Genomic DNA, 26104 nt, shown 5'->3' with positions numbered 1-26104 from the left:
TGGAGGACATAAATATTAATTGATGCAAAGTAAAAAAAAAGCTCGTTTAAGTATTCTGTCTATATTTTAAGTGTTTAACTTAACTATGTAATAAACGAGTGGAAACACATATAACTTTTTCTTCAAAATTTAAACTGTCTAATTGAAATACATTATTAAAAATTAAGGTATTCAATTGAAACATGGCTTAGTTCGAATATACAAATAACATATTCGGATAAATTTAAGGGAGTAAATATGTATTAAGCCTATTTTTATTTTATCCTAATATGTATTCAAATTATGTAATGTGATTACATATACCATAATGAAAGATTATAGATTGTTAATTATTGGTATGTAAATCAATCTCAAAAGTATAATAATAAAAGTAAGGCAACAAACAAAATAAAAAATAAAAAACAACTTATGTTAGTGGTTGTTGTCATTGTTGCTGTCCTTGTAGTTACACTACTAACACACCCATAGCCACAGTCACAATCTCCATCTTGTGATATACTCCTCCATTTCCCCCCACCCCACCCCCTCTCTCTCTTCTCCATTTTCCTCAATTACCCTTTTCTCCATTCTCTCTCTCTTTCTCATTTCTTCATTTCTCTCTGTTTTCTTCTATTTTTCTTTATCACCGACTCTTATAGCTGTTTGTATTTGTTGCTGCTGCAGCATCACTTTCTGGTCCCTTAAAACTTCCTTTCCAATTCCGTGAAAAAAATCTTCTAAGCTAACTGTTTTTTTTTCCCTACCCACAAACCTTCTTCATTACTACTTTCTGTGTTTTTGTTGTTGAGGATTTGTTATGGAAACTTCTCCTGGGGAGGATTGTTGTGTTAAAGTAGCAGTTCATATAAGGCCACTTATTGGAGATGAGAAGCTTCAGGGTTGTAAAGATTGTGTTTCTGTGGTCCATGGGAAGCCACAGGTACTGTAATAGTGCAATGTCATTCTCGGATTCACCATTGTTGGACTTTTTAGTGTACTGGGTTCAGCATTTTTGGATTCAGTTAACTTTGTATTTAGCTTTTTGTTTCTGAAATTGGTGATTTTTCTTTTGGAGATCTGGATCTTATTGTGTGATGGTGAAGTTCTTAAAGGTTTTAAGTTAATGGGTTCTGCATGTTGGTGTGATCGGAGTTTTTACTCTGATTTTATTGATAGCGCAATGGTAGATGAATAGTTTGTGCTAAAATGGTGAAGAATTAAACTGTTAATAAGCTTGATTGCGGAAAGCTAATCGAATTTACTTCGATTTATGTGATTGTGTTTGGTTCATTCTAGTGTGGTTCTAAATTGGGGAAGAAGAATTTTTGTTTGAGAAGTGAAATTGGGGAAAAAGAATTTTCTTTTGGTGCTATCTGGGGTTCATACAAAGACTAGAATCTTTGTTTGCTTTCCCTGAGATTTTGTGTTTCAATTAGATCTGTGATTGACCTTTTCTTCATGATTTTGTAGTTTTCAGTTGTGTAGCAAATGCAATATAATTCACCTGATTGAAGATTATTGTTTCCAAAAGAATCATGCATGTTAACTATTTCCCTTATGGAGCTAATATTTTTGATGTGAAAAGGTTACTTATTTTATTAGTCGCAACTCGTAAACTACAGATTCCACTTTCTCCAAATCCTCCCCCTTTTAAGTCTGGGAAGTTATCTTGTTGTTTTTGTTTAATGTGGTGCTGTTTTCTATTGAGTCATGGCTTCTTCATTTCCGTTTTTTCTTTTTTTGTACTGCTTTGGACTGTTTTTTTTCCTTGAGCTGAGGGTCTATCGGAAACACCTCTCTACCTCCAAGGTAGGGGTAAGGTCTGTGTACACTCTGCGCTTCCCAGACCTCGCTTTGTGGGATTACACTGGATAGTTGATGTTGTTATTGCTGATTTAAATTGACGTTAAGGTTGATAATTGGTGGGCATGCAGGTGCAAATTGGTACACATTCATTTACTTTTGATCATGTTTACGGGAGCACAGCTTCTCCCTCAACTGCCATGTATCAAGAGTGTGTGGCTCCTCTTGTTGATGGATTGTTTCAAGGTTATAATGCCACTGTTCTTGCTTATGGCCAGGTAAATCATTTTGGTAATACTAGAAGTGTGGGTCTGTAATAAAGGCTACAGTTAAGTTTGCCATTTGTTTCCATATTCTTTCAATTTACATTTCAACAAAATGCAGACAGGTTCAGGAAAAACATACACCATGGGAACTGGTTTCAAAGATGGCTTTCAAACTGGACTAATTCCCCTTGTTATGAATTCTTTGTTCAACAAGATTGAGACCTCGAAGAATCAGGCAGAGTTCCAGTTGCATGTGTCTTTCATTGAGGTTTACTTACTCATTTCTTTTCTCTGTTCTATTTATGTTTACTGAAATCTTAACCTACGTGTGCGGTGTGCCCTTATAAATTTTCCTGTGATCCCCTTTTCATTTTGTTGAGGCTGTAAGCATTTTAGTTACTGGCGAGTATTTTGTCCAAGCAAATTGCTTTTAAACCAAAGCATCTACTAGAAGACTCTTATGTTCCCTAAATTACTGCATTTATTCTTTTTGGTGTAGTTGAGATCACAAGTAATTGATCATATAAGAAAACTGAGTGACTTTGTTAATTGAACACGTGGTCTTCTTTTAGCCATAGTAGGATTATACTTCCATGATGGACTCAAACTATACATCAAGTCCAAATTCTAGCTACATTTACATGCTCTTATCCTTAATTGAAATAGATGGATGAGAAACATGGTGGCAACTCTGCACATGATCGACTTTGCTCATGGGTTATTCCTTTTCCCGACTTCTTTTAGTTAGACAATACTGGAGATCGTGTTAATTCTTTCAATATGAAGTGTCTTGTCAATGCAACATCACACTATAGTCTGCTTTCAGTTCTCTTCACTTTAAACCTATAGACTGGTCAAACACTGTTTCTAGTTTCTACATATTGATCAAACTATTTTTGGACATAAACATTTTCCCCTATCACGTGGTTCTTTGTACAAACCTCCTCTGGACACGCTTTCCAGTTGAATAACATTATGCATACTTTGTAAAAGTAATTATGCAACATTTTTACTAAGATAATTCCTTTTCCAGATACACAAAGAAGAAGTACGAGATTTGCTGGATTCTGTCTCTGTTAACAAATCAGAGACAGCAAATGGACACAATGGAAAAGTAAATATTCCTGGGAAACCCCCAATACAAATTCGCGAATCTTCAAATGGTGTTATTACATTGGCAGGATCCACCGAACGCAGTGTAAGAACACTCAAAGAAATGGCGGACTGTCTGGAGCAAGGATCACTTAGTAGAGCCACAGGCAGTACAAACATGAATAACCAATCAAGGTTGGAATGTAGTTAATTGCATAGTTTTTGTCTGAAATATGATAGATTCTCACATTGAACTCCAAAATTTAGAAAGAACAAAAATTGACATTAAATATTTTCTTTTTATAGTTATATTTCTCTTTTTTTAATGTGTTACTTCATAGAATATTAAGCAGGAAAGTAACTTCAGTAAAATCCATTGAAGCGGACATGGTATTTTATTGCACTTTTGCTCTTTCTACTATGAATTGTTTTTTCTGCAAGTTAATTAATCTACGTTTATTTCTTACTGGTAACATGTCAATGAAGTTATTAAACTGGAGAAGCCTAACAGAAAACATGTCTTTTAGCTTCTTTAAGTACCTGCTTCCATGACATTTAACTAAAACATTTGTTGTATATCACATGATTTGATTCAAATTTCTAATGTTCCAATAATTTACTAGTGGACTTTCTCCTTTGTTAAGAAAGAAAATGTTTCAACGAGTAATACTTTGACACTTAAATTTGTAAAATCGAATGTAACAACAAATGCAAACCAATAGCAAGAGTTATTAAATCCAGTCGTTGCTTGAATCCTGAAAGGATTTATTATTGACTCATGAAGATGCATTCTTTCTGCTGAATTATTTGTAAAACATTTATACTACACGATGAGATAACTTTATCTCCCTTTTGCTTTCACTTTTCAGTCGCTCTCATGCCATATTCACCATTACAATGGAGCAGATGCGCAAGACCGGTTCTAATGACGGCAATAGCAATGAATGCATGACTGAAGAATATCTTTGTGCTAAGCTGCATTTGGTAGATCTTGCTGGTTCAGAGAGAGCTAAACGAACAGGATCAGATGGTCTTCGTTTTAAAGAAGGTTCTTGTTTTGACATTCTTACTGGTTTGAAAGTGTCTCTTGCGTGATGGTTGTTGACATATTTTTCATTGCAGGAGTTCACATTAATAGAGGCCTTCTTGCACTTGGAAATGTTATTAGTGCACTTGGAGATGAGAAAAAGAGGAAAGAAGGCGTCCATGTTCCATATAGAGACAGTAAACTCACTCGGCTATTGCAGGTTGGTTTCAGTTCTAAGAAATGGGAAAAACATGTTATTTCTGTCTGAGCATCTCCTCATTTGTGTACTGTATGCTGAAACTGTGAACAGGTGTGACAACTCATTTGATCAAAATAATGCAAAACTACCTCTTGTTTCATTTGATCAAATGAGTTCTCTTTGCACTTTTTGTTGTTAAAATGGTCATTGACATCAGGGACACCTCTTGCTTCTCAATTTGTCAATAGTTATGATGCAATATTTATAATAAATGGTTTCTTCAAAGTCTTTCCAACGGCCAATCTAAATAAGTCCAGCCCTTTTCCAGTGTTGTAATCTGACTTCTAATATTGAAAGGTGCTCCTGAAATCCTTGATACTCTTTATTGTGTAACAGTAAAACGTCAGTTGACATTAGTTATATGTTTTCTCACTGGAGAATCTATCACATGAAAGAAGAAGTCATCTCGGTGGAGAGGAAATGAACAAAAAATCGTGGACTGAGTTTGGCAATAATACCATATTAGGGCGCTTGATATTTTTAGGATTTGGCAAAATCTTCATTTTTTGAAGTGACTTCGTTTCTGTTTTTCCCTTGTTGATTTATTTCTAGTCTGTTAATTGAGTTATTTGTTGATTTTTTTTAATTAAGAGTTTCTGGAAATGACAGGATTCCCTTGGCGGTAACAGTCGGACAGTCATGATAGGTAATTCCAGTTTAACAACTTATTCTTTCTATTTTGAATGGATTGAATATCACAGTGAAACAACTTTTTTATGTTTCATTTTCACTGAACTTCTCTACACTTGGATCTTGCCAATGAAAGCACTTTGATCATGACATAGTGATACCAACTATATTCTTTCTTCTGGACCTAGAATAAGCCATGCTAAACAGCCAAATGCACAAGTGCAAAGATTTTCTAGTAGGTAGTTCGTCATTCTTGAGGTGATGTTTTATAATGAAACATATAACTCTTATTGCTTTTGAGCCTGTTGGGCTGTTGGTGGGTGATAGGCGGATACAGTGAGGAAGTCAAAGTACTGTTGTTTTGGGACACATCATGAGGTGTATTTATCTGGCACATGATGTCACAATTTTTATTCCATACATCTTCCATTGTCAGTTTAAAGGAGAAAACCCAAGGAAATAAAAGTGGTCTGTGGAAGAATGAAATTAAGCTTATCTAAGTTAAAATATGTAGTTGTATCTTTGAATTTAATTAGAATTGTTATCCTTCTTTTTGATGATCTTTGAGATGTTGCTATGTCTTGTTCTGGCGACAAGTAGATTCCTTCTATGTTCTTGCTTATGTCTGGTTTATGTGTTTTCCAGCATGCATTAGTCCTGCTGATATAAATGCTGAAGAAACTCTGAACACTCTTAAATATGCAAATCGGGCTCGCAATATCCAGAACAAGCCAGTTGTAAGTCTGATGACAAATCTTATTTCATATTTCTTCTTGTCATTTCTGGATCAAGAATCCTAAGTAGTTCTCACTAAACATTGTCCAGATCAATCGAGATCCTGTATCTAGTGAGATGCTGAAGATGCGGCAACAACTAGAGTTTTTGCAGGCAGAACTCTGCGCCCGTGGTGGAGGTGCTTCCTCTGATGAAATTCAGGTAACTTTTTGTTGTGCTTTGGGTGTAGATGTCACCTTTTTAAACATTAAATCAAGCTGTGGATAGTCTTCGGTCTTCACTAAATGACAATGAGGTTTAATTGGAAATTTCTCGTGTAGGTACTCAAGGATAGGATTTCATGGCTTGAAGCTAATAATGAGGAGCTAAGCCGAGAATTGCATGAGTACCGCAGAAGAGGCTCTGGCACTGAGCAGTGTGGGGCAGAAGTGAAGGTATATATTGAGCTCCCCACATTCATTGAACCCATTTTAGGAAAGAGGATTTATCATGCCTCCAGGTCTTTGGTCTAGTGGTAAGAGTTCAGCTTGTGATGTGTGGGTAGGCGCACATCATGGTCGAACCCTGTGGCAAATAAAACCTTGGTAATTGGTATTTAATTTGAGAAGGTGGGGGAGGGGGCACTGGTCAGCGGAGATTTCTTGGTTATATAAAAAAAAGAAAGACAAACGGTATTCTAACTTAGTTGCATAACAGAATCTTCATCTTGATTTCAGGCTAATGGTGTCTTTTCAGTAAAAAACGAAGGTCTCAAAAGGGGATTGCAAAGTATAGAATCATCTGACTATCCAATGAGTGAAAATGGTATGCCATTCTCAACTTTTGGTACTTTTCAATGAGGTTTATATCCCGATTAGTATGTTTCGGACTGGGATGTTTTCTGGATAAGAAAGTCATTTTCATTGTCTTTAAGAATTTAAAACCTTAATATCTAAGCAGTTCAATATTCTGATTTGGAGCCAGTCTCTGTACTGCCAGGTGATTCAGGAGATATGGATGACGAAGCAGCAAAAGAGTGGGAACATACCCTCCTGCAAGATTCACTGGACAAAGAATTGAACGAATTAAATAGGCGCTTAGAGCAGAAGGAGGTAAGGCAGACTCTTGCACTTAATGGTTTTGTCTTTTTTTTTATGTAATAAACTCGTATTTAGATGTTTGTTATTTGGTGTACTTGCAGTTAATTGTGAATATAGTTAACCAAAAATATTAATTGTGAATATGGAATTTAAACATGGGATAGCACTCTTGGTTGTGAATTTCTGTTAGATGATAACCTTCTCTGGTTGCTCGTTTTCCTGTCTTTGATCCATGTGATGATTTGATGTAATATATATCTGTATATCAATTCAGTCTGAAATGAAACTTTATGGAGGCTCTGATAATACCATGGCTCTGAAGCAACATTTTGGAAAGAAACTTTTGGAACTTGAAGAGGAGAAAAGAGCGGTGCAGGTAATAAAAAGCAATGAAAATACTATCACACATTGTCATCTGAGCTTGTCAAACTGATGTTCCCTGTTTTGAACTGAACTTTTGATGCAGCTAGAGAGAGATAGATTATTAGCTGAGGTTGAAAACCTTGCCAATAATGATGGACAAGCAATAAAATTGCAAGATACACATTCCCAGAAACTAAAGTCCCTTGAAGCACAGGTCTGCCCAATTGTACCATGTTTATTGTATAGACATGAGTGTCATGGTTAACTCTAATATCTATAACATGTTGCTGACAGATACAAGATCTTAAGAAAAAACAAGAGAACCAGGTTCAGCTTTTAAAGCAAAAACAGAAGAGTGATGACGCAGCAAAGCGCTTGCAAGATGAGATACAATCAATCAAGGCACAGAAGGTTGGTTCCCATTTCTTCTTTGATTAACATCATTTGCACCACTTATATGCAACTTATATTCTTCCCTTTTATAGGTACAGTTGCAGCATAAAATTAAACAAGAGGCTGAACAATTTCGTCAGTGGAAGGCATCACGGGAGAAAGAGTTACTGCAGGTAGTTTCCTGCGATTACTTTTTTCACCAACCATTCTTCATCTTGTAGTATGGTGGATAGCCATTATCTGAAAGGGATGACGTTCCTGCTATTTCAGTGATACACATGTTTTCATAACAGTCTTCTCTTTATGCACAGTACTGATGAGGCAAATGCAACTCAGTCTGACCGAAATTCTACTTCATGTTGTTTACCAACAATAATTTCTTTGGAATGCAGTTAAAGAAGGAAGGAAGAAGGAATGAGTATGAGAGACATAAATTGCTAGCTTTAAATCAACGACAAAAGATGGTGAGCATTTTACGTTCCTCTATGTCCTTGCATTGTCTTTCATTCTTCTCCAACTGTTTTAGTGAAGAGAAACTTGATGTACATTCTAGTTGTGACACCCGAAAAATCAATCTGTTTTTTAAGTGCTACAATTCTACTTCATGGAATGGATATGTGTAATTGGGCATTTGATTCGATCCTCGAAGAAAAATTCGGCCACTTGAACATCTATTTGTACCAGAGTAGAAGACAGCCTGTTTCTATTTTTTTTTTTTACTTTGATCACAAGTTCAGAAAAGAACTTGTATTTCTTGAAGACCTAGCTCAATCAAAATGCAGCGTGTATTAGAGAGGAAACAGTACACCTCCTGCCCAATTGTAGCTATTATACTTTTGATAGCTTTTGTTAAATGGGTAACATAAATTGATGGCTTACTAGAATAACGTGTACAAGAGTCAAGTTCGTGCAAGTAGGTGATCACAGTCAATATCTGAATGTTATATGGCATCATGGATTTATTTCAGGTTCTTCAAAGAAAGACAGAGGAGGCTGCAATGGCAACCAAGAGACTAAAAGAATTGCTAGAAGCGCGTAAATCTTCAGGTCGCGAGAACTCAGGTTTGCACTATATTTACCTTTTATCTGATGCCTTATTTGTGGATTACTGGTGCAATTCTGATTTAAAAATGCCTTATTTTTGCATTTTAACTTGTTAAACTTACTAATGTTCTGTTTATCATGCAGTTACTAGCAATGGCCATGTAGCAAATGGACAGGTACCAATCTTGCTCTCTTTTGGACTCTAATGGACTTTGTTTCTGTACCTATTTGATCAAATAATTTAGTCAAGAATCTTTTGCATTCAGAGCAATGAGAAATCGTTGCAACGTTGGCTTGATCATGAGCTTGAAGTGATGGTGAATGTTCATGAAGTTCGTCATGAGTATGAGAAGCAAAGTCAAGTGTATGTAACAAAATTTATTTTACCTAAATTAATCTTCTCTTAATGTGTGCGCACACAACATATTCTGGGTTGCATCTTTAAAATGGTTTCTTTTCATCTCAGACGAGCTGCACTTGGTGAAGAGCTAGCAGTTTTGAAACAAGTTGATGAATTTGCTTCAAAAGGACTGAGTCCTCCAAGGGGTAAAAATGGTTTCTCTAGGTACATATACTGAATGCATCTCTGTTCTATCTGCCAATAATGGATTCAGTATCTCCAAAATGCAGTCTAAGTAGCATTAAAAGAATACATTAAAGTGCTAAAGAAAGTTCAATCTAATGGATTTCTATTTGTGGTTATCTGTTCAGGGCATCTTCAATGTCGCCAAATGCTAGAATGGCACGAATTGCTTCTCTAGAGAATATGTTAGGCATTTCATCCAATTCTCTAGTTGCAATGGCTTCACAACTTTCAGAAGCAGAAGAACGAGAGCGTGCCTTTAGCAATCGTGGGCGTTGGAACCAACTACGCTCGATGGGGGATGCAAAAAGTTTACTCCAATATATGTTCAATTCTCTTGCAGATACAAGGTATTCTACTGATATGTTTTGTATCTTGTAATATGAAGTTTGGTCCGAAACTTCATAAGTAAAGATGGCTAGAATTTGTATGCTCATTCTTCTAGTGCGACTAAAATTATCTTAAACACTAGCTGGAGAGAGATCGTTTGAGCTTAGCAGTGGATTAGGTGTGTACTGCTTGGGTCCAATAGTGAGAGTTAGCCAAAAGATTTTTCGATCTCGGTGAGTTGGGGACATCAAATGGTAATGGAAGTGGGGACATCCCTATGTCCACACAGATGTAAACTTTCACATCATCCCAGTCAAAAAAACAAAATGGAGGACAGAAGATTTTCTTAAGAACAAGTGTCTAAGATACTCCAGTTTACAACTACCTCATGTGGTACTTGCGATAACGGTTTCCACCTCACAGTTCATAAGAATTCTTGAAGGTTTCTGACATGATGTCTAGCTATTAACTATGAGGAAAATTTGTAGATGCAAAATCTTTAGTTCTGTTTTGTGGCAGTCTTTGGGGTTTTCTTTGCCTTAACTCTCATTATTTCATCCAGATGCCAACTTTGGGAGAAGGAGCTTGAGATCAAGGAAATGAAAGAGCAGATGAAAGAACTCATTGGTCTATTGCGGCAGAGTGAAATTAGGAGAAAGGAAGTTGAGAAGGAGCTTAAGCAAGCTGTTTCAGTTGCATTGTCTTCCCCAGCTTCGGTAGGATCATACTCGCTTGTATTTTCTTTTGTCCCAAATCATAAATCAAGTGTTTTAGATCTTACTTTAAGGGAAGCATGCAAGGCTTTCAAATAATGCATTGTGAGTTTGCAATACATGGCTGATTGAGACTTTCTGTATGCTATCTGGTTATTTACTTCCAAACTTTAAGTGCTCATGTTCAGATCCTCGGCTGTCAAAGTTTTTTCTTTCTTTCTGTTACCATCCTGTAAAAGAACTCTATTTGGTGTTGTTTATGCATACTCTTTAACTGTCCTTGAGTAATACATCTGTCGACAAAATCAAAATGAATTTATTCTGATCTTAGTTTCCTTTTTAGGGCTGTTAGTGGTGTCTTGTATTTTTCATTTTCTTACACTGATGATGCTGTAATGTGAAACAGGGTAACTCTAACAAGCACTTTGTTGACGAAATGAGCGGTCCACCATCTCCAATCCCTGTACCAGCACAAAAGCAACTCAAATATTCAGCTGGCATTGCTAATGCGTCAGTCAGAGAGGCAGCAGCCTTTATGGATCAAACACGAAAGGTTGCTTTATTATTTTACTTTTTCTTCTTTGACTGTTTGACAGTTGCCTAACTCTAAGTCAGCATGATTAACAAAGAAATGGCTGATGATAATAAGCTCTAATGATGCAGATGGTACCGCTAGGCCAATTGACAATGAAGAAATTAACAGTAGCAGGACAAGGTGGGAAGTTGTGGAGGTGGAAGAGAAGTCATCATCAGTGGCTATTACAGTTCAAATGGAAGTGGCAAAAACCTTGGAAACTCTCTGAGTGGATTAGACACAGTGATGAAACAATCATGAGGTCACGACCTCGTACCCAGGCTCTGCCAGATATTATGTGCAGAAATGGTCGCTAGCTTATTCGTGGCAACTGTATATTCTATTCTGATCTCTTTCTCGAGCCCTTACACATGGTACAGGAAGAAACTGGAAATAAGTGCTGGTAAGTTGTATTTTTTTTAATTGTACTGTAAATTTCTTTCACTTCTTCAAGGGTTAATGCAGTTTTGAATACAGGTATTATATGTGCAGATTGCAGTTGAAGTGGTGGAGCCGTGAGGGGGAATTTGGTTTTAGGTGTTCTTACAGGAGTGGGTTTTAGTTGGGAATTGTTAGATTTTTGAATTTTTCAAACCGCAGCATCTTGTGAATATGTTGAAGCTACATAGGATTGCCTGAGTAATTGCAGAAGAATACTTAGAAGGTGGATGCTGAAGTCGCTAGTAGATTGATTATAGGACAAGGTCAAGATTTGTGTATACATTTTGGCAAATTACAATCAACTTGAAGGAATTCTTCCGTCTGGTCTCATAAGCAATGTCAAAAGATCCTTTGCCTTGAATTTTTTCTTTTTTTTGTGTCATTCTTGATAAATGTGTAATGTACATTGTGTGTAAACACAACATTGATTTTGTTTAAAGTAATGATAAATGCAGCATTTTCTGTAGTTGCTGAGCCTATTTCTTTTCGGTATCTCCATTGTGAATATACGTGTTGTAAAGAACACTTTGTTCTACAGGAGACGACATTTAACTCCACTTATATAGAGAGAATATATTCAGCTGCAGATAAATTTGTTTACCAGGGCTAAGCTAGCAAAACGAACTTGATATGTCTGTTCAACAGAGTTATTATTTTGGCAAGCACGAAAGAAATTTCCACCAATGTATGCATGTCAAGTTAATATTTTGATTTTTCTTTTGGTGGTGATATATTTTGGAACTCACCCGTCATGCTACAAGAACAGTAGCACCCTTATGGCCAGTTTCATAATCAATTGGTGCAAACAGTAATTGTGATGCTAATTCTCGGAAGGAAACCATGATTTACAAGTCACTATAGGGACATGCTTCAATTATTTCAAAACATCTTGAATAGTACAAAGTGCACAACATACTCCAAAAAACTGAATACATTTTCTATTGTCAATATCTATAGCCATATGACTTTCAGTGCGACCTATGCATTCATAACTCCAGCTACCAAATCGGCCATGTAGTGCTTACAACAACAAGCCTAGTGAGAACGTAAGCCTGGTCTGGAGCCAAGAGCAAATTATGTATACTAGAGAACCCACTGGCTAAAATGCATATCATGATTAGTAGTGACAGTAAGAATGCAGCACTAAGTCCAATAACTTGGCATGGGAATGTATTCCATTCAAGTTGAAAACTAACTCAATTTTTGCAACACCAGAATGAGTAGTGTTCATCTTTGCGATGGGTGCTAACCAGACCACCACATTGTAAGCAAACAAAGCTGCTTCCGTCAGAGAATGCATCAAACATTATCTGTTTTCTGCCAGTTTCAGATAGTATTGAAGTTCCATGAGAATCTACTTCAATTGGTTTATCCACTGTATTATGTTCAGAAGGTTGGGATATAGTAGGGATGGCCTCAGCAATGGCACACTCAGCAAACAAAGAAGCCAGCTCATCTGCAGCCACACTTGCCTGTACTTTATTTCTGTACAGCTCCTGGGCACGATTAAGGGCTAGAATTACGGCCAGCTCACCACCTTTGGTTCTCATGGCCGTCACCACCTGTTGCCTTATTTGATTAGTACGAGATTAACATGAACACAGGCAGAAAATGCAAAGTTTTCGTGATACAGATGTGCCACTAAATTCAAGAATAGATGGCACTTGAACTAGACACAATGCAATCGCATGTATGCTATTCTAAAATTTGCAACCCAGAGTTATGAGATCAATGCAACTGCTACAGGCACCATTGCATGAGATTAAGCTAACAGATATAAGATTACAAACCGAAGCTTCATTTCCCCTTCCCAGAAAAAAATTCCCCAAAAGAATAAAAGAGGACAAATTGAAGGAAAAATATAGCAACCGCATACAGCTCATCTACTGTTCCACCAAAGTACCAAATTCTTGGAAAATTTTCCGAGAACTGAATTTTAAAGGGTCTGTTTGGTTTTGTTTATTTAGCTGTTTTAACCAGAATTTCTCGTTATTCTTAGCCTGATTGGTGCTTCGTCGCTAAAATCCACAAGCAGTTATAAGTTATAACAGAATGCTAAATTGTTGAAAGGAGAAACCAAACTAGATCTGATTCCTGTAGGCATAAGATGACTGCTTTTACATATTTGGATGCATTTTACATAAGCAACTAATTATTCATAGCTAACACTTGACACAATGCTAAGTTGTTGAAAGGGGAAGCTAAAAGGACTAGATCTGTTTCCAGGATGGCTGTAGGTATAATCAGCATATACTGATTATAAGATGATTGCTACATATTTTCATGCTTTTTCAATCATAACTCATTAGCTATAGTTAACACGGTGCTAAATTGTTTTAAGGAGAAGCTAAAAGACAAAAGACTAGAACTGATTCCCGGAAGACAACAGGTATAATCAGCTAAAACTGACATAACATGATAACATTTTACATATTTGAATGCACTTTCCACAAGTAACTAATTATTTATAGAAGGAAAAGATACATTTTCTTGTCACTCATCTAATGACAATTTCTTCCGATAAAATAGTTAGAAATGTAATTTTACATTATACATGCCACTCAACTGATCCATAAAAACAATGGTGACAATACATGTCACTTATCAGGAAATTAGAAAATATAGAAAATCCATACAAGTTACAACTCATTAGAAATTTTAGATGAAACATATTTACATATAAAGTAGGCCTCAAAACACAAGGAGGTGCACAACTGAACCATATTTTACAATAACACCACTAGAAAAACTTTTTGTTTCTTTAACTTTAAGACACTGAAACAGAGAGTCTAATAGACTTTCTTATATATCCCAGAAAAGAGTATGGAGAGCAGGCCTATAAGGATATGAATCAAATGGGATCTCAGATCAGTTTTCTACCTTGGAAGCTTATCCGGAAATTCAAAATTCCTTAAAAAGTGGCTAATTTTCACTTGGCTGGTTGTGAAAGAAGCTGTTCTAATTTAGGAGAATCTCATGAAGAGGGGCATACATATGTGCCAAGATGCTATTTTCGTGACCAAAATGCCGAAACAATTAACCATTTGTTTCTTCAATGTAAAGTAGCTAGCTACAGAGGCATAAGGTGGACTGTGCCCTGAAAGAACAGAACAGGCTCTAATAAGCTGGAATACTGGGTGGTGGCAGAACAAACAAAGATAGATGGAGAATTGTCCCAGCAGTAATATGGTGGACCATCTGGAAGGAGAGAAACTCTAGGTGTTTTGAAGGCAACAGTAGATTAATACAAAAGAATAGGATATAGGGATAGTCTTTGATTTCACTCTTTGGGATGTAGTTTCAGTGCTGAATTTTTTTTGGATACCAGCCTTAGTGCTGCTGATTTATATACACAATCTGTTACCATGTCAAAAAAAAAGTATCGAGTGGAGGACATCCCAATGACAAACTTACAAAGTTACAATGCGGTAATAAAATGTTTAAAGATATCTTAACATGTTATCTACATATCTTTCCTCCACTAAACATATGTTCATCCTTCAATAAGTAATGGAATTGACAGGCAATGTCAAGTACCAATGATAGGGTATCTTACCATCGCACTACCTATATTGGAATACATTGACCACATTCACCACTGCCTATTTAATCATCTAAACTCATAGAAACTTATCCATGAAGTGACTATCTCATCTAGCAATCTATTTGCATTTATCGAAAGAGATGCTCTTAGCGCATCTTCACTGACATCATTACAGGATAGTGTATCTTAGATCCCACAATAGATAGGTGTAATTCTCTTCCATACATATTACGAAAATACTCTTGCAATATTAATACAACTTTTATAATGCCATTGGCTATGTGATCTATGGACGTCAGAATGTGTAGCCAAGAATTAGGATATAACCAGCATATATGCAAACCCAACACTTATGTAATTATGAACACAAGACATACATAAAACTCAAGGTAGAATTTTTTATCCAAAAAAAAAAAAAACGAAAAGAATTATCAGATGGACTCCTATACATATAATAATAAGATACAAGTCTCTTGCCAACAACTTGTGTAACATATAGAGAGTACAATTAACAAAAAATGGTCATATATGTAATGATGGAGCAAGTGTTGCACTTTGCCCCAGACAATAAATATGACCTCAATTCCAAACCCTTGAAAATAATCTGATACAATACCTTGAAAATGAATTGTCCTTTAAATCCAATTTATCACGGTGTACTTATCATCTGTCTGGTTTGGATTGTTTAAGTATCTGACATTATTTAGATTAGTGACTATTGAAGAATGATTAGGACTACATCAGCTTCCATACGACGATTGTTGATTATTAGCTAACAGATGAATTTGATGTTAAATAACATAATAACAATTGTAATCACAAAGTGAAACTAAATCTGGTAGAGATTTCCAAGTAAACAGGCCCTTGATCCTAGTGATATTCACAACCACAAAAAAACCAGCATTCAAATAAAACTCAGTCGTTCACTCAGTAGGTAAACAAGTAAGAGAACATTCATGTTCAGTTAAACGAAGAAGTCAAAATCAAATATTTTTATTCAGGAGAACGATGCTCTAAAGGTAGGGAGAAATGAGATTACCGCTTGAAGAGCTTGAGAAGGCTTGCCTTGATCGATAAGCTGGCGAGCCATAGTAAGCATCCCTCTAATAGCACCATCCTGGTCTGAACCTGAATGCAGTAGTGACGGTGACGGTACCGGTGGCGCCACCGCCGCCGTGGCCTCCGCCTCCATCATGTCAGCATCTGTACTGTCCATGGCATTTCAGTTACAGTTGCGATCTGTGACTTTCGTCGCCGGAGTTTTCCTATTTCTGACTCTTCTTCTACTGAAAAGGTTAGTATTTGATTGGAGATTTTAGGGAAAGATGAAGATAAAGAGAAATGGCGAAGAGACAACCAGATATTTCTAGCAGTTTCTGGAATATTTGGCCCTTCCCACCCTCAACATTCATTTTTCCTCTCTGCCTCTTCTATCATCGTCCAGTTCGGCCGATTGCTGGACATATTGGGCTTTTAGCACCATGGCCCAACATAAATACAGTCCAATAATGACCCGTTAATCCGAGTGCATAAAGAAGGCCCAATATGTCAGGAGTAGACGAGATGGGTTAAAATAGCCATTTTTAACCCCCTTTTATCAAATATTATTAACCACTATTTTAAAAGTTTTTATTAATACTTAGCCACTCTTTTATCGCCAACTAAACTATGGTAGGTGAAGGAATTTGAAGAAATGACAAGTCGAACCCAACAAATGATTCATGTAATTCAAAAAATTGTTGGAGTGTCAAAGCCAAAAAAAAAAACAATTAATAGGGTTCAAAATTTTGCTGAAGTTTCAAAATCAATCATATAAGTTTTTTCATGTTTTAAACAAGGATATTCTTGTCCGAATTTTATTTTGTTTTCAATAGAAGTGTAACAATTTTATGGCTAATGCCTAAAAGCACCTGAAAATTGGTCATCCCACCTAATTTGAGGATCATATTCCATTTCAATGAGTTTCAAAATTCTATCTTGGATTATAGTGACAAATAAAAGCCCCATACCCTAACATTAAGACACTTGATTTATTAAAGCTATAGGTTGCTTGCCTCTCTTCAAGGTCAAGTAGACAGAAAGAAATATATCTGTATGTGTATATTAATTTAAGGCCAACATGCTTGCTCTCTAATTACAATATTGAATTGATGTTATGATTGTTAACACTTTTTTGGAGAAAAAAAAAAGTTTGAAGTGGTTGCTAGATAGTTTTTGAATTATGATCGACCTTCAAGTCGCTGAAAGTCGATCATAATTCAAACAGCAGTGTCAGGATACTTACATTCGTTGACTCGCGATTTTTAGGAATTAACAATGAACGGTATTAGTCAAAGGACCTTGCTTCCAGTTTTTAGCAGATGGATGGTTGTATCTGGTGTTTGTGGTCCAATTTTTCTTTTTCTGTACAAATGGGTGGAATGACTCTGATTTCGACTGATGTTTCCTTGCAGGCATACATCAAAATCTATTCAAAGGTATAATAAACAAAGAAACTACAAGCACGTTAGTAATAATTTTGTGGCAAAGGGACCATTTGAAAGTGGATGGGTTTCTTTTCAATTGTTAGGTCAATTTTGTTATTTTTGTTTGGGTGGAGTAGGAAAATTTGAATTCGCACTTCGTAGGGTTCCATTCAGGAAAAACGCTTTTTATCAAAGATTTTTTTATACCCGAGGCCTCTGGTTAATAAAGGAGCAACCCCATTCTCTACACCATATATCCTCTAATGGTGGTTAGGTTAATTGTTGAAGCATATACCATGAGGTGTTTCTAGTATTACTATTTGTAATAAAGAACACAAATTCCCCAAACCTAAATTCAGTGTCATATTTATAAGGTGGAAATAATGGTTCAATACGAAATTAAAGCATCCAGCTATGCTATTAACTATAGTATTAATTTGTCCAATTAACTACCAACAAAATGTTACACCTACTCACCTCTATCAAAGCCACAAAATTATAGGGGCAAAAGTGAAAAATGTGTTCACCCTCCAACTATAATAACTACTCCATTTTTATGATTTCAACCTGCTAACACAAAAAGAAATCCAACATTCAAGTACTGAACTAAAAGTAGCTAGCCAGCCAACAGCTAACCAGATGGCAACATGTTTTTTCTTTCCTTGAATTTGAGTAGATGTATATTAAATACTGCATTTCTTTATTGTCTACCAAGATTCAATCTTACTTAAACATCTTGAAGAAGTCAAATTGAAATATGTTATTGAGAAAAAACACTGCCAACAACAAACATGTTGATCCCGAGACCAGATAAAGGAGGAGGGTTGTAGTAGGCTGACAACTAGCATAAAACATACCGATTTGTTTGGAAGTGAGACATAGTTATCCAATATAATAGGGTGAATGAGGGTCATGTAACAAAAGTATAAGTCTTTCCCCTTTTGTTCCTTTCTTTTGCAATTACTAATATTGAAAAGTCTCATGTAGTGAATATAATACAAATTCAATTTTATAATAACTAAGATTTAAATAAGAATTAGGATTTAGGAGGGCCAGTGAGAAGGTCCATTTCATTACTATCTTCCATTACAACAGCTTCTTTAATCTCTTGTATCATCTTTAACACTTGCCACATTGTTGGTCTTTGCTCTGGTGAGCTCACTCTACAAGCCATAGCAACTTCAAGAAGCATCTCCAACTTACTATCTTCTCCAATGCTACCATCATGATCCTCTCTAGTAGACTTCACCCAATGTAACATATCATCTGGCATTAGATATGGATGTTCTGAAGGATGCTTACCCGTTAGAAGTTCAAGCAAAAGAACACCAAACGAATAGACATCAGCCTTGGCACTAGCTTGGCGGTGGTGGTGGTGGTTGTTGTGATTCAGCTTCCGAATTTCTGGAGCCTGATAAGCTACAGAATCAGGATTGTCATCGTCTGAGGGGACAGCTAGGATGGAGAGACAGTAGTCGGTTATGCACGCCTCGAAATCGGAGCCGAGGAGGACGTTAGATGACTTGAGATTGCCATGGACAAGCCTCCATGCTTGGTGGATGTAGGAAAGTCCTTGAGTTACATCCTCTGCTATTTTCAGACATGAAGTCCAGTGAAGTGGCTTTGCTCTTGATGACTTGGAACCTGTACACGTGGCAGGTTGACCAGTCAAACTTTATTTCATATGCCACGTCAGATTGACCAAAAAATTCAGTATATGCAATAAAGCTATTATTTATATTACTTTATGAATTATTAATGCTAACCACCGTACTCTTATTAACTTCACGTTACGCAACCACACGTGAAACAATAACATTCTTAATGCAGACAGAACTAGCTTCAATAATAATACTATAATCTATGATTAGGACACTAAACAAATATAAAAGTATTTTACGATGACAGAAATATGTGTCCAAAAATGTCATCAGGGTCAGCTGCAAGATTCTCTGTGTTTGGGAGAACATTGGGGTTGAGAAACTGTAACAATAGGGTATGGTGTATGGACCCTATTTGATTGGACAACACCTTCAAAATACTCCGTTCATTTTATTATATTTTACTTCTCGTCAAAATAATTGCATTAATAATATTTTTCGTATAGTTTATGCGCATCTTAATAAATAATAAGTACAAGATATACGGAGAAGAACGTACCATGAATAAGAGAAGACAGGCTGCCATTGGGTTGATAATCATAAACCAAAAGCCTTTCTTGTCGGGCCTGAAAATAAGCCCGAAAAGGAACCAAATTCGGGTGCCTAAGCCCGCCCACTGATTCCATATGCTGCTCAAACTCTTCTTGACTTGTACCCGCCAATCTCCCACCGTCCAATCTCTTAACACATACAATCAGACGGTTATCAAGCACTGCTTTGTAAGTAGTCCCCATTGTTCCTCTACCTAAAAGCTCAGCAGAAGCTCTCATCAGCTGCTCCAGGGTATACACATGCACCTCACCTGCACAGAATACTAAGCTCCCACTTTTACCCATCACTTGCTGCATTCCTTGTTGTACTCTCTTCACCTTCTCTTCCAGTTCATTGTTGTCTTCTTCAATTCTTATTACTGCTTCTGCATTGCCGCTAACACTTGGATCGAATACGGATTTCTTAGTTTCTCCCAATTTCTTCGAGTTCCTGTGCTTCTTCGACGCTAATGCTAATAGTATGACTGAACATAAAAGGACTAAACAAGCTGTTGAAACTCCAATAATGAGTAAGGATCTTTTATGTGATTTGTTTTCTTTACGGTTTAACGGGCTACCCTGTCGTAACTCTTCGTTTTGGCCGAGTTCTGCCGGAGTTTTAGACGGCGGCGGCGTAATTTTAGTGGAGGCAGCGGTGGATGGACTGAAAAACGGTTGTATTGGACGGCATTCTTTGTGTACGATCTCACCACAAAGTCCTTTATTGTCTGAAAACGACGCCGTTTTAAACCGGGATAACGTTTTCGTTACCGGAATAGGACCAGAAAGGGCATTGTGAGAAATGTTGAAGATATGGAGGGTAGATTGGTTCAGCGGTGGGATTGATCCGTTTATCCGGTTCGAGTCAAGCCGGAGATAGTACAACCGGTTCAACCCGTTGATTGCAACGGGTATTGAACCGGTGAGATTATTATAGGAGAGATCAAGGGTTTTAAGCCTATGAAGAGTGAAAATGGAAGCTGGTATTGAACCGGTGAACAAATTATGGTCCAGGAAAAGAACTTTGAGATTAATAAGTGGAGAAAGGTCCGGAATCGGACCGGTAAGTGAGTTGTTCTGTAAACTCAATACTCTGAGTTGATCAAGCATAGACAATGTATTAGCTGGAAACGTACCTCGTAAGCTAAAACTTTCGATAACAATACGAATCACTTTCTTCTCCGAGCATTGTATCCCTTTCCATTTGCAGAATCTGGAACTTGTATTAGCAGAAAATGCAAGTTTGTTGTCCAAATCAGCTTTATATTTGAATGCTAACAATGCTGATGCATCAGAAGGAATCAACGAAACAGTGGAATGAAAAGAAACAGATAAAAACAGAAGAATGGTAAGTAGTAAGAATTGTTGTATTTTCATCTTGTTTAAGAAATTTTTTCCAGATTGAATTGTTGTGGAATATGTGTAGAGGTGGAAGAGTGAAGAGAGAAGCAGCTGTCTAAGAAGATATGGCAAAAGGCAGAGTCAGATTCACGTGAAGATTTTTGAGAAAGAAAAAAGAAAAGTGGGGACTTCCAATATTTAGTCTGGCTATTTTTCTCTCTGTTTCTGTGTCAGCCATGGCCATAATGTTTCACGGTCGAAAATAAGTTATTTTAGGATTAATTATTAATCTAAGTTATTCAATTACTATAATATAAATGATGAAATAGACAATTCAGTGACAACTTAATGTTTATAACCAAACACACGATAAAATAATATTGCATTTATGAACTACTCATGTTCAATAGTACCAGGCTTCTCACTAGGTCATTACTGAGGGGTAGTTTTGAAATAAACTGTTCATTGTATTAAAATTATATCATGATTAGTATACTATGTTTGGCAGGAGTAGTATTTCAATTTGTTGTTTATAAAATTCAGTACATATATCAAATATGGTATATTTGTTTGGTTGGTTATCAATTTACATTTCCGTATAGTGTAAATAAGTTTAACTTATGAGTTAATATTTACTTTCTTTGCTTCGCTTTATCTGAAGGTGTTTTTATTTGACTTGTTTTTGTTTGGTGAGTCAAATAGTTTTTTTTTTAATTAGTGTTTCGTTTAACTTTTCAAAATATTTTAAGTCACTAGTTATGTTGATTTGATTTGTATAGTTTTAAAGTAGAAGGCTAGATATGGAAATTCAATTATGGTTAAAAAGATTTGTCATATTAGTTATTTCTCGAGAAGAGAGGATTTGTTGAATTTAAAGTATTCAATTTCAGCAATAATAAGATACATCGACTTGCTTCACATTTAGAATTACACAAAAAAGACTATTTATCTAGTCCATTACAAGGCTTGTCGTTTTATGGATCGTATTTGCTACTCTACAATGTTTAAGTTTTGCTATATTTAAGTTGTTAACCAAATTTGTAGGAGAATTGTTTAGTGGTCCATCTAATATTTTAGGTGCTGTATGAAGAGAAGTGTAGGACTGTTATTCATGGTCCAGTGATAAGATTATACATGCTTTGACTAATGGCCCATTCTTGATTGGGCTTGTCATATCAATGTGTTGTTTTTTGGAATTTGGGCAATGTCAAGACATGATTTCTCTTCTCTTTTCACTCAATAATCATTCTACTTGTTGAAATTTGAAAAAGAAACGAAACATCACTTGAATAATTGAGATACTTAGGATACTCCTGACTTGTAAAGGTAGATAAATTGTTTCTGATGAACGAACCTACGCTTAAATAAAGCATATCACATAACGGTTCTACCTTTGTTTACAATTATTAAACAACCGATGTATTCTATGAAGTTGCTAAGAAGATTCAACAGCAGCAGCATACCCAAAAGATTAGTTCAACTAAGTAATGGTGATTAATGACTCGACAAGATTTATACATGGAAGCTTTTAAGAATCTTCATTTGCCTTTGTGCTTCAAACCAATACATTTATATATAGTATTGCACCCAAGACAAGACCCAAATCAAAATGGGCCTTCTTTCTAACAACTTATTGGGAAAATTACGTAATTAAGCAAACATGTGATATGTATTTACAATACACCACTATAGTTTAAAAGAATTACAATTTATAGTAGCTATTTTCTTTCGTCCTCTCTCTCTGCACTCACTCGCATATGTCCCCTCTCTCTACCACCCCCCCCTTCTCGCCTCTCTCTCAATACAAATACAAATGTTAACACTCCGTTATGCAAATACAAATGATAACAACTAATTATATAAATACAAAAGATAAGTGTCAACTATACATATCTTTTTCAGTGATATAAAATATAAATGCGCATGTATTTAGTGATACAACATTGATACAAATGATAAACAATCATTATACAAATACAAAAGTTGAACTTGATACAACATTGATATAATTGTATTTGTTAATACAATTGTATTCATTGATACATATACATACTAATTACATATATACCATTATCCCGCGGATATACAAATATAATCACTGATACATATACATACTAGTTACATATATACAATTATCCAACAAATATACAAATATAATTTGTCTCTCACCTCTCTCTGCCCTCCCGCTTGCTCGTCTCTTTACTCCCTCTCCCAATCTCGCTCGTCTCTTTTCCCTCCTAACATGTAATTATGAGCCGTAATTAAGCAAATTATATATAGCTATTTTTGAAATTTGCTCTTAACTAATTCAGCCTTTTTTTAATTAAGGGTAAAAGAAAGATAAAGGTTTTAGATGAAGTAAACGGTTAACATAAATTATATGATAACATGTTGAACTAATCTATTATATGTTAGCTTCAAAGATTACTTTGATTGATTGCCATATAATTTGATACGGAGGGGGTATATATATCATATATTAAGGAAAAGCCAAGTACATTCTAGCTCTTGCTAGCTAGTTTATATCATATGTCCACTAACCAAATTAAATAAAACCAGTGAAAACAAAGAAAGAGTGATTGTATGACAAAGCTCTTTGATAATTATACATAATCAAATGATAAGTTATTGTTACTGATGGACTGTTCAGAGCTGGACATCCACCAACGCTGCACTAACGCCATGGCAATAGTCGGTCGATGGTGCATTAAATATAATTTAGTTTAAACACTTTAGTATTTTCCAGAATTATAATTAGGTGGTACTACTAATTAAATGTAAGAATATATGCACCATGAGCTGAAATTGTGTCATGCTTTACTCATGTGGTTGCCTGGTTGGTAGGATAAGATACACAAAAATATCTCAGGATCTTATAAACAAATGCGGGACAAAACAATCCCACGTTTTATCCTACAACCACAACATATCCCTCGTAATTTCGCGAGTGTGATTTGAGAAGAGTAGAATGTGCGACCTGCCAGTATATCATGAACTGAACCTATGTCTCTTGGAGCATTTGTTTGTGTTGAGCTTTGCTAAAACTCTAGTTTCATGATAGTTTTCCTTGCGATACCTTGACATGCACATGAAGGAAGTACTTCAGAATTTGTAACGAACGTTATGAGTAAGTCAATAGTGAAAGAATTTGGGCCAGAAAACTTTCCGAGTAGCGACATATAAATTTTCTGCTAGATCAGCCTCAGACGGATCGTTACAAAATTAATTCAATTCGATCTATTATGGTATCTGTAATTTAACTACATAAGTAATTATTCAATGAGACTTCTGTTATCTATCCATCTTTGCCATTTAATTAAGAGCATATTATATAAGTATCTTTCCCATAACATAAAAGTAACGTAAATTTACAACTGAGCAATACTCCATAAACAGAGATCGCAAGTTATTATGAGATATCACACTCTGTTCAATGGAAATTACAAGCTTAATTTAATTAAAACAAAAAAAGATCGCGAAAATGGGACATGTATGTTTATGATCAAATACCAGAATTTTCTAATGATCTTTTCCCGAACCATGCTAACGCATAATGCTTTGTACACCGTGTTACCCTTACTAAGGAGCCAATTCAGGGAGATCCAGAGTAGGTGTTTTGAAATTTGAAAGCCAACAAGGAATATAAGTATATGTAGCCATATGAGGACAGTACCTTGGGTAAGCAAAAAATGCAACACATTCAGCTATTGATCTTTGAAATGGAAAACCAGGAATACAATTATTCCTCAAATCAAGCACTCCATTTTCTATCAATCTCAAGCAAATTGGCCCAAATCCTGTGAAATAGTTATCGGACAACGATAAATTTGCCAAATTCCCCAGGGCACAAATCACATCAGGCACTATCCCATACATCTGATTTCTAGCAAAATTCAACATTTCTACATTTTCCAAACACCCTAATGAGAACGGAAGTGGACCGGTGAGTCTATTATTGCCAGCATCGAAGACTATTGCTTCGTTTAAGAATCCTATCTCGTAAGGAAGACATCCACTTAACAAGTTGTTAAGCAGCAAAACCTCAGACAAACTCGACAAGATTTTGGAAATACTATGTGGGATAGGACCGAAAAATCTGTTGTTAGCTAAAGTAAGATATGTGACATGGCTGGTCACGATGTTATCAGGAAGCATTTGCATGAAATTGTTGTTGTTGATGAAGAGCGCGTCTAATTGATCTTTAGTGAACAATTGAGGTGGGACTGATCCAGTGAAAGAATTGAATCTTATATCCAATATATTTAGGCTATTCATGCCCAAAATTGGACTAGGAAATGGACCGAAAAATTGGTTGTTACTAATATCAAGTTCATAGAGATAAGGAAGATTCGCGATTTTAGGAGACAGAGTCCCACCAAAATTGTTTGAATTAGCATGGAAAATAGCTATATCAGGAAGCTGATCAAGGAAGCCATCAAGTGTCAACGCGCTAAGTTGAAAGCCATTGAAATCAATAGAAGCAAGAGCAATTGCTGAATTGTTGTCTGGAGGACTTTCACAATAAAAACCAGTATAATTACATATGTTTGGACCAACCCAAGTTTTTGTAATACCTAGAGGATCAGCAGAGATGATATTCTTGAATTTTTGTATAATGGGGTATACTATAGCAAGCCTTTGATCTGCAAAAATCAATTGGTTCTGTCCCTTTAGTGGTTGTGCTGTTGTGACACTGAAGAAAAACATTAGAAATTTGATAGTACTATTCATCATGTCTCAAAACTAAGAAAATGAAAACAGAGAACTAAACAACAAATCGTCAAAATACTATATAGTCTCAATAAATTACTTTTTCTGTCATCAATGACGGAGCCAGAATTTTCATTAAGATGGTTCAGAATATAAAAAGGTAAACACACGAAGAACTTGATTTTTTTTAGTTTTTCTTAGCACAACTTGATTCACCAACCAATACTGAGTGTTTTTTTAAAAATTGAGACCGTGCAAAAAGAAGCAACAATGAATGGATCACTATTTTGGTTGTGGCGAGGGACCATAATGCTTTTCATTATTAAATCTTGCACATAAAGATGTCATGTTACCTTTTTGACATTTTTGGTTATCTGTTTGGCCACTAGTACTAGATTTCAATATTTAGTAAAATCTTTTGTACTAAATACTAACTCGAACGCCTGTAATCCAGTCAATATTTGTTCCTGTAAGGCTGTAACTATCAGCTTTTGTTGCAACCCACCCAGTCTACTAGAAGAGGCGAAGTCGAGATTTAAACT

General features: G+C 35.9%; 4 protein-coding genes across 5 annotated transcripts; 1 reads left to right on the top strand and 3 right to left on the bottom strand.

Annotated features, from left to right (window-relative positions):
• The first annotated feature begins 477 nt into the window (after nt 1-477).
• Nucleotides 478-11777, top strand: LOC102588053 (kinesin-like protein FRA1). 2 transcript variants are annotated; one of them, XM_015312065.1, is made up of 26 exons: nt 478-919; nt 1914-2060; nt 2167-2316; nt 3082-3335; nt 4010-4188; nt 4263-4387; nt 5036-5072; nt 5702-5793; nt 5882-5992; nt 6112-6225; nt 6508-6595; nt 6755-6882; nt 7145-7246; nt 7337-7447; nt 7528-7644; nt 7719-7799; nt 8019-8090; nt 8595-8688; nt 8815-8846; nt 8937-9034; nt 9137-9235; nt 9382-9603; nt 10146-10299; nt 10703-10849; nt 10960-11273; nt 11348-11777. In XM_015312065.1, the coding sequence occupies exons 1-25, from the start codon at nt 797-799 to the stop codon at nt 11185-11187; spliced, it is 3105 nt and encodes a 1034-aa protein (XP_015167551.1). In that variant the 5' UTR covers nt 478-796; the 3' UTR covers nt 11188-11273; nt 11348-11777. The 2 variants fall into 2 exon arrangements, with proteins under 2 accessions (XP_015167551.1, XP_006354853.1); XM_006354791.2 differs by having other exon boundaries at nt 480-919; nt 6770-6882.
• Nucleotides 11778-12152: 375 nt separating this feature from the next.
• On the bottom strand, nt 12153-16288 carry LOC102587732 (uncharacterized). The gene is made up of 2 exons (XM_006354790.1): nt 15895-16288; nt 12153-12873 (listed from the first exon to the last, which is right to left on the bottom strand). Exons 1-2 carry the CDS (start codon nt 16069-16071, stop codon nt 12508-12510), a joined length of 543 nt encoding a protein of 180 aa, XP_006354852.1. The 5' UTR covers nt 16072-16288; the 3' UTR covers nt 12153-12507.
• A 1917-nt stretch (nt 16289-18205) lies between these two features.
• On the bottom strand, nt 18206-21124 carry LOC102587403 (probable inactive receptor kinase At5g67200). The gene is made up of 2 exons (XM_006354789.2): nt 19481-21124; nt 18206-18964 (listed from the first exon to the last, which is right to left on the bottom strand). The coding sequence occupies exons 1-2, from the start codon at nt 20886-20888 to the stop codon at nt 18357-18359; spliced, it is 2016 nt and encodes a 671-aa protein (XP_006354851.1). The 5' UTR covers nt 20889-21124; the 3' UTR covers nt 18206-18356.
• Nucleotides 21125-24186: 3062 nt separating this feature from the next.
• Nucleotides 24187-25659, bottom strand: LOC102587077 (uncharacterized protein At4g06744). The gene has a single exon (XM_006354788.2). The coding sequence runs from the start codon at nt 25584-25586 to the stop codon at nt 24432-24434; it is 1155 nt and encodes a 384-aa protein (XP_006354850.1). The 5' UTR covers nt 25587-25659; the 3' UTR covers nt 24187-24431.
• Nucleotides 25660-26104: the final 445 nt, after the last annotated feature.

This window comes from Solanum tuberosum, unplaced genomic scaffold, assembly GCF_000226075.1.
Source record: "Solanum tuberosum cultivar DM 1-3 516 R44 unplaced genomic scaffold, SolTub_3.0 scf00184, whole genome shotgun sequence".
Taxonomy (NCBI): Eukaryota; Viridiplantae; Streptophyta; class Magnoliopsida; order Solanales; family Solanaceae; genus Solanum; species Solanum tuberosum.
Note: the sequence above shows the minus strand (reverse complement) of the source record. Positions and strands in the feature narration are given on the sequence as shown.